This window comes from Astatotilapia calliptera, chromosome 10, assembly GCF_964374335.1.
Source record: "Astatotilapia calliptera chromosome 10, fAstCal68.1, whole genome shotgun sequence".
Classification (NCBI taxonomy): domain Eukaryota; kingdom Metazoa; phylum Chordata; class Actinopteri; order Cichliformes; family Cichlidae; genus Astatotilapia; species Astatotilapia calliptera.
In genome coordinates this window covers 10471748-10479423 of record NC_137431.1, presented here as the reverse complement: position 1 = coordinate 10479423, position 7676 = coordinate 10471748, and the positions used below count along the sequence as shown (strand labels likewise).

General features: G+C 35.7%; 1 protein-coding gene across 1 annotated transcript; it reads right to left on the bottom strand.

The window, feature by feature from the left end:
* Positions 1-507: 507 nt before the first annotated feature.
* On the bottom strand, positions 508-3985 carry hrh2b (histamine receptor H2b). Its single transcript, XM_026183076.2, has 2 exons — positions 2846-3985; positions 508-2577 (listed from the first exon to the last, which is right to left on the bottom strand). Exons 1-2 carry the CDS (start codon positions 3464-3466, stop codon positions 2101-2103), a joined length of 1098 nt encoding a protein of 365 aa, XP_026038861.1. The 5' UTR covers positions 3467-3985; the 3' UTR covers positions 508-2100.
* Between the last annotated feature and the right edge of the window lie 3691 nt (positions 3986-7676).

The window sequence follows — 7676 nt, the reverse complement described above, 5'->3', positions numbered from 1 at the left end:
TACATAAACGTGGACAAATAACCGTTCGCACAGAGACACACTCCAAAGCTATAATAATCCAGCTATTGACAGTTAGATAAAAGTGCTGCTCTTTGGACATTTAATTTTATTTATCCTCGGCCCTAGAGGTGTAATGCTGGAACTGACGATACACAGGTAAACAGAGATAAAGGACTGCACATCTGAGACTATAAAAGGTTTCAAATGTATCAGGCCTTAAATAAATAGTGAGGCAAGTAAAAATTTTGGATTAGAGCACTTCTGAGCCAACGATGCGTTTTCATAAAGGCCATGATGACGCATCGGCTTTTTCATCAGCTTAATCACAATGAAAAATTACATTTTGGTCCCATCATGTATGCCGATGACTACAGAAAGCACTCTTGTATCTTGATTGTCTTTCTGACCTTTATATTCAGTCTGGTTTAGTTAATCTGCAGCACAGACAACCCAGACTAAGTTAGATTTGTATATCCTGTTAAAGAATGGAACCTGTTGTTTGCATAAGTTATTTGTACTTACTTATAATATGTATTTTTTAAGCAATGCAATATACATTATACATACAGATACATATCAGAGCTTAAAAAATAAGGATCAGTTCATTAATTTTCTGATGAATGATGTTTTCAGCTATCATTTTTTTTTCCAATTAAACACACAAAGCAAACAAATATTGATTATAATCAACATTCACAAGAGCATATCTCTCACTTCACTCACTTCAGATTTTGAAAAGACAAAGAGAAAGCTGCACATTCTGCAGTTGCAGTAATAAATAAACAGTTTAATATAATGCATAGAAACAGATGTAATGTCCAGGAAAGAAAGCCCATTTATTAAATGTTCATGACTCTCTGTTTATGTTTCTCCTGCAGGAAGAACATTTGTCCTTCTGAAATGCCAATGAAACCTCCCACAGCACCTACGTGCAGGAAGCTGTACATGCAACACTCACTCTGAGCTGTGCTTGGTGCAGTAAGGTCCAGCTTGCCTTGTTAATGAGTTTTGTTGAATTAAGTTCCCACTGACAATCTTCTTCATACATTCAAAGACACAAATAAAACCATGTTAGAGCATTATTCAGTATATAGCACACTGTCTGTAAAATATTCACAACATTCATGCCACAGTTTACTTTTGAGTAATGTTTGATTTGGTAGAGTTAGGAGGTAATTAATAAAAATACTTTTATGGAATAAAAATAACAAATATAACATGAAATGAGACTGCTTCATAAATACACTGAATGCATTAATCTCTTGCTGTGCTAATTTCATTATAAATTAAAAATGTAAGCAGAAATCATACATTTTGCTTAGATTTACGTAGATTTGATTTTTACAGTAGTCTATATCACCACTGTGCATAAGTTTCACTTCTGTCTATAATGGCAGATAAGTGATCTCATCTGTTGATGTATTTATAATACATAAAGGCAGCATAGCTATAATGATGTAGCTCATGTCCATTAAGATAAAAGAAAAGAGCTGGTCGTTATCATAGCTTTACTCATATTTTTCTTTAAAAAGTATATCTTGTTCAACTGCAGTTAATCTGTAAAAGTGTCCAGGAAGTCCTTCTGTTTGTCCTATTTGGGTTCATACACATATTGCACATATCAAATGAACTTGCTGGTCACTTATTTACTTTGAATAGCAGGGCTGGAGGGTTTAAAAATAAACAATTTGCAAACTTTTAACTACACATGTCTCCATGCAGCTTTCTGGGAAGCTTACTGAGTCATCTATTTATTCGACTCAGATCAACTTCGCTACACTGAAGACAGCAGTTAAAAACATGCAGTTCAAACTTCTGTCTTAGTCCAACACTATTATAACCAAAGAAAAATGTGCAACTTAAAATAAACATGTAAAGATTTATGTTATTTTCCAATAACAGTGTTATTAATCATTAATAAAACTTTTATATAACATTTATTGTACTGTGCCTGGGATTGCATAAACTTTGGCACTATCTATCATCTAGAAATGAGTGACAGTGTAAACCATTGGGTAATCTTTTACTTTGAGTGAGTAATAGTAAGCAATATTTTGCTGGAACTCTAGATTCTATTGGGGAGACAACATCCATAGCATTTCATCTTGGCTCATCAGGAATACTATTTCCCATTTGTAGCGTGAGGATCTTCTCCTCTGTGTCTTTTTCTTGTATGTCTATCTGTCCCTCACACTGTTGAGAAAGTCTTTTTCCATTGGTAAAGGTCAATCGCTTATTTACCGATACACCGTTAAGGTGCAGTTTTCTCCGATATAGTCTTTTGCAGTGAAGCAGCTCTCTGTAGGCTCTGTGGAAATCCCTGTTAAAGGCTGGATAAAGTATTGGATTAAGGGTAGAGTTAAAATAACCCAACCACAGGACTACGGAGTGAAGTGTATTAGGCGGGTTTGTCTTTTCCTTCATTCCAATCCAGGTGAAGTAGGTGAAGTAAGGGAACCAACAGATGACAAAAGCCCCAAGTACTGCAGCCAGGGTCACTGTAGCTTTGTGCTCTCGGGCTATTACTGCAGTTGCTGTACGTGCAAATGATGGCAGGGTAGCACGAATTCGCCTAGCCTGAAAAGATTGGTTAAGAGAAGGACAGAGAGCCAGGGGACAAAGATAATGAGATCTTGGGACTTAACCAAGTCACTGATTTGATAGTCAAGGATTTACAATTACAAGACAATATGAATTTAAATAAATCCCATTTAAATGTCCACTGAAAAAACAAAAAAATATCTTTATTCATATATGTATTTCTATAGCAGTTGGCCAGACATCTTCAAAAAGAAATGTAAGCCTTGAAGTAATGACCTTTGACAAAATCATAATAAACACTGACCTGTTCTCGTGCCATCCTGAATATGCAAAGATACATTCCACACATAACCATCAGAGGCAGGTAAAATGAGCCAAAGGCATAAAGAAGAACATAGTTGTTATTCCATCCAAACTGACAGTAGTAGCCCTCTTTTTCATCATCCCCCATGCCCCAGGCTAAGTTTTGAACCCTGTAGTCCGCTGTGTTCCACCCCAAGTGGATAGGCAGAACGGACACAGCTAGTGACATAGCCCAGATGGTGATGATAGCCAATGTCACCCTTAGAGGTGTAACTCTCCGGGAGTGGCTAAGGGGTGCTGAAATAGCAAGGTATCGGTCCACACTGATTGCTAGGAGGGTCAGGATGGAGGCCGTGCACAGCATGACGTCTAATGAAATGTAGATGTTGCACAGGGCTTCTCCAAACGGCCATTCCCCGCTGCGCAGCTCCACAGTGGCGGACAAGGGAAGCACCAGTAGGCCAAGGAGGAGATCTGTCACTGCCAGCGAAACCACGAAGCAGTTAGCAATTCTCCATAGTCGACGGCTCATTCCTACAGCCAAACACACTAGCACGTTACCACCAATGGTTAGAATGATGAAAAACACCAGGATGAGCCAGCGCAGTGCTGTGGCGATCATGATGCACTCCTTCTCTGGCACTGGAACAGTGCTACTGCCAGTACCTCAGTAGTAAATATTGAAAATGCCTCATCTGCTTATCTCCAAAGTTTCTCAGCTGTTGTCAGGTCCCTCAGACTGTCTTTTCCATGGTATCTATGTGCATAGAAGCAGTCTGGTTTAAAGGTTTATCTCTGTATGGAAAGCCCTTCATAGTCTTCTCTTGTTTCACATTGCCACAGCCTCTGAAGTAAACATGACCCTGATGAAAAACAAAAACAATGGGGTTACTTAAAAAGCTATAAAAAGGAAACATGTTTATCCCTCTGTCATTTAATGAAAAAGTCCAAGTCCAACGCTGTTAAAGGTCAATATACCACAGATGGTCACTGAGAAAATGACAAATAAGCAAACTATGCACAGGGCTGCATACAAATCCTGACATTAGGTGTGTATATGTAGATATAAAATAGTGTCACTTCAATTTGTTTTTTAAGTAATAAGGTTTCCATAAAAATATAAATAATTCAATATAAGACAGTGGACTACAATACTGACAGGCGATCATATGCTACACACTGAATGCAGCATGAGCTCTGGACCTTTTCTGCATGTCTTTCTCTGCGTGCTCTTCCTACTTTCTTGTCTCATCTTCATTCCTCCACTATCCAATAAAAAATAAATCTTCATAAAAGATTTGGTTTTTGATTTTTTATGCTACTAATGCAGTTCTAAGACCAAATGTTCTCAGTTGAAATCAGAAATGAGAAAATTGATCTCTACTCTGACTTTGGATTTGACCTCCCAGGGAATCTGTAACACTGCTAAGTAAAGTTACATATTTTTTCAACACATATTAAAGCATTCCACAATAACATTTTCCATTTTCTTTCACAAAATCATGTTGAATTTACCGTGACTCATAGAACTTAGACCAGAGAAATGTATACAACCCTTGCATTGTGCCTTATATTGTTAAATAAACAAATACATCCAGTTGAGGAGTCCTCTATAGACAGAAATGCACCCAAGTAATGACACCCACACTGACATTTCCCCATGTTACACTATCCATAACTGCCAGATCTGCTGTAAAATATACAACAAATAGAAATAAAAAAAACTGTCCCTAGATGCAAATTTTTACTAGCTACACTATATTATGCACAACCATCAGCGTAATGCATAACAAGATATTAAAACAGTCATAAAAGACAATAGTATAAGTCTAATGGTATAAGAAGACATAAACATTAAAGCTCTTTAAGCATGGGAGGACTTTTAAAAGACAAAAAAATCCCGACTTACATCAAATTTTACAGTATGAAAATATAAAAACCCTAAATGAACAGACTCGCGCTGTTTTTCTTTGGCGTGTTTGACAGCTGCCCTGCCTTGAGCCAGTGCTGATGGATGCAACTCATAGTTTAATAATAAGCAACATAAACCAATTTCCTGTAAGAGTTAATTTAATTTGATCACATCTGTATAATGTATGTTGTCATGCTTCATGTGTTGTCCATGCATCATTTTTTAAATTAATTCAAAATAGAAATTAGACACATGAAAATAGCTACAATCATAGACTGTTTCATCGCTAGTGTTTTTGTTTTTTTTGTTTTTTGGCCTTAGACAAACATCAGAGACACATGCAATATTTAGTGAGCATGGTTTAAACAGAACGTAAGATACCAGAGCCTCAACTTTATGACATGTTTACCAAGACAAACTGTTCATTCATGTTTAGATTACAGTTGTGGTAATTTTGTTTTGTGGCACCGATCCAGATCCTCTTCAGGGGTTTCACAACAGAATGTAATTCATGCTGCGACAGCAAACATGCAAAAATAATAAGAACAGATATCGCGTTATGGTGTTTATATTGGGGTGGAGGAAATTATGGCTGTGTTCCAACAATAATAGAATGATAAGTAATGATAACAGAATAATTATTGTTCTTTTGACAACCGTGTTCAAAGATCCTATTTTTGGAAGAGAGGATATGTGATTAATTTAGTCACGAGGTTTTGTCTCAGGAACATGCTAGGTACACAGACTAATCAGGTGTAAATGTAGGTAGAGCTAATTAAGTTTTTCAATTATTTTTTTTAATTATATTTTCAGGAAGAAAGTTATTATTTCTAGATACAGCCATAGCCTATTATAGCCTATAGTGAATGGCATCTCTAAAACATTGTAGATCAAAATTTTGACAGTCGGCATTTTTCAGAAAGGTTCATTAGGTACACACTTCTAAATGAAACCAAATCGCTCAAATCAAATTAAATTAGCCAAATAGAATTTTTCACAGTAAACATCAAAGTTTGGTGTAAAATAAATCACAGTTTTTAAAAATTAATTAATTAGATTCTAATTTAACAATTTTTAAACATTTTTTAATCATTATAACGTATGTATAGTTGACTGTTTTTTGTCATTTCACTTTAATTTTCTGCAAATTATCTAAAAAGCATAATCCCTATTGAATAAAATAGATTCATGTAATTTAATTAATTAATTAAAGAAAGTCAGATCCATATTTCTGGCTTCACAGGCAACAGTTGTGAACAATACTCTTCAAAATGCTTTTTTTTAAAAAAAAAATCCCTACACATACTGTTCTGCTAACAGTGTTCCTTCTAAAAAAAAAGCACACAAAATGCCAACACCCCTCACCTAAATGTTCCTCCATATGATGATGTGCATAATGGATATTCCGTGATTTGATTTTCTTTTAAATTTACCAGTGTAAATGTGATAAGTCTCAGCATTTGCAGACTTTGGAGATCTCATAATGATGGAGCAAAATTCTAAATTAAATTTTTTTCTTCCACAAATACTGTTCAAGCATAACATAACATAAGAAGAGTGTACAGGAAATGAGTGTCTCCTTTCCTTTTACAGTAAATACCTGAAAGTTAGGTAAGGTGCAGTTTATCAAAAATGACAGTTTTCTTAAGATGTAAGGTGGTTTATTCTTCGCACAATTACAAACAAATTAGGCAGTACTTAAAAATATTTATGCAGTACTTAAAATTACTTACGGTATAATTTGTATCTCCTTTCCTCCAAAATTTGGGCGCTATTATTTAATCACGAATCAAATTGACTTACAATGTAATTATTTCTTCTTTCCTGTAAAGTATGTGAAGTTAAGAACTACCTATAATAATATAATTGTATCATAATCAACTCATAACTAGGCCATTATTTCAAATCATGACATTACCATTTGTCTTCTCATGCTTCAAGTTAATGAATTTAAAGCAGCCTTTGTTTCACCTGTACTTGGCCATTCAGAGGATCGAAGCTTTTAATGTTTTTGATCATCTCGATGGATTTCCCTCGGGGATAAAAACGTGTTGTTTCCATGGGGACTATGTTTGTTCAGCACAGACAGAGGTTTAGTAATCTGGCTACCGTCATTTACAGCCATAATAACCAGGCTTTACTGAGTATAGGCCATAAAAAGTCAGGGAGGATTTAATAGGAAAGAAATTCAAATAAAAATCACTGATGTTTGTCTCCATTTTTTTGCACTTTTGTTGACTTACAAACGCACAGAGAGAACCGGTGAAATGCAACATTTTATCTGCAAACAAATAAAATAAAAATAAATAAATAAAAATTTCAAACAATTTTTTATTTGTCAAACTTTCACTTAGCAAGAGGTTAATAAAAGGAAGAAAAGCCTAAAGATTAAAAAAATAAGCTTGCCAAGTAATACTTACAATAGTTCCCTGCAATGTGAATAGTTGGATATAATCTGTGGTCACCATGTTTCAGTAGGACACGTGCGTGTGTTTATAACAAACGGATGTGCGGATTGATGTCAGGCTAACACTCTGTGCATGACTACAAACTACATGCCACAAGTAATGCTGCCTCTTTTAGCTCATCATACTACATTGCTTACTAACAGTTACCACATGAAAATTCTTTCTTCAATTCTGCACTCCAGACTATCTCATGAACATCCAGACTGGCCAACAGCCTGTATCCACAGGCTGTGAGGCTCCTGAACTCTCTGCCCCCCTCTCACGGACAATAACCATATCCAACTTCTTAATAGCAATGAACTGGTCTGCATTGGTGCATCATATCTTTATTCTCTTCCCCCTCCTGCCCCCCCCCCCCCCCTCTTTCTTAAATAGATAACTATCATATCTGATATCATATCTCACAGTACAATAATATTGAATGGGTTGCATTGTTGTATTTTGTCATGTTT

What these genes read in the sequence shown, in the direction of transcription:
- hrh2b (XM_026183076.2), bottom strand. Translation starts at nt 3,466, where the DNA reads ATGATCGCCACAGCACTGCGCTGGCTCATCCTGGTGTTTTTCATCATT. An exon ending in TCAGGATGGCACGAGAACAG is followed by an intron (nt 2,578 to 2,845) that starts GTCAGTGTTTAT and finishes CAATCTTTTCAG; the next exon opens with GCTAGGCGAATTCGTGCTAC.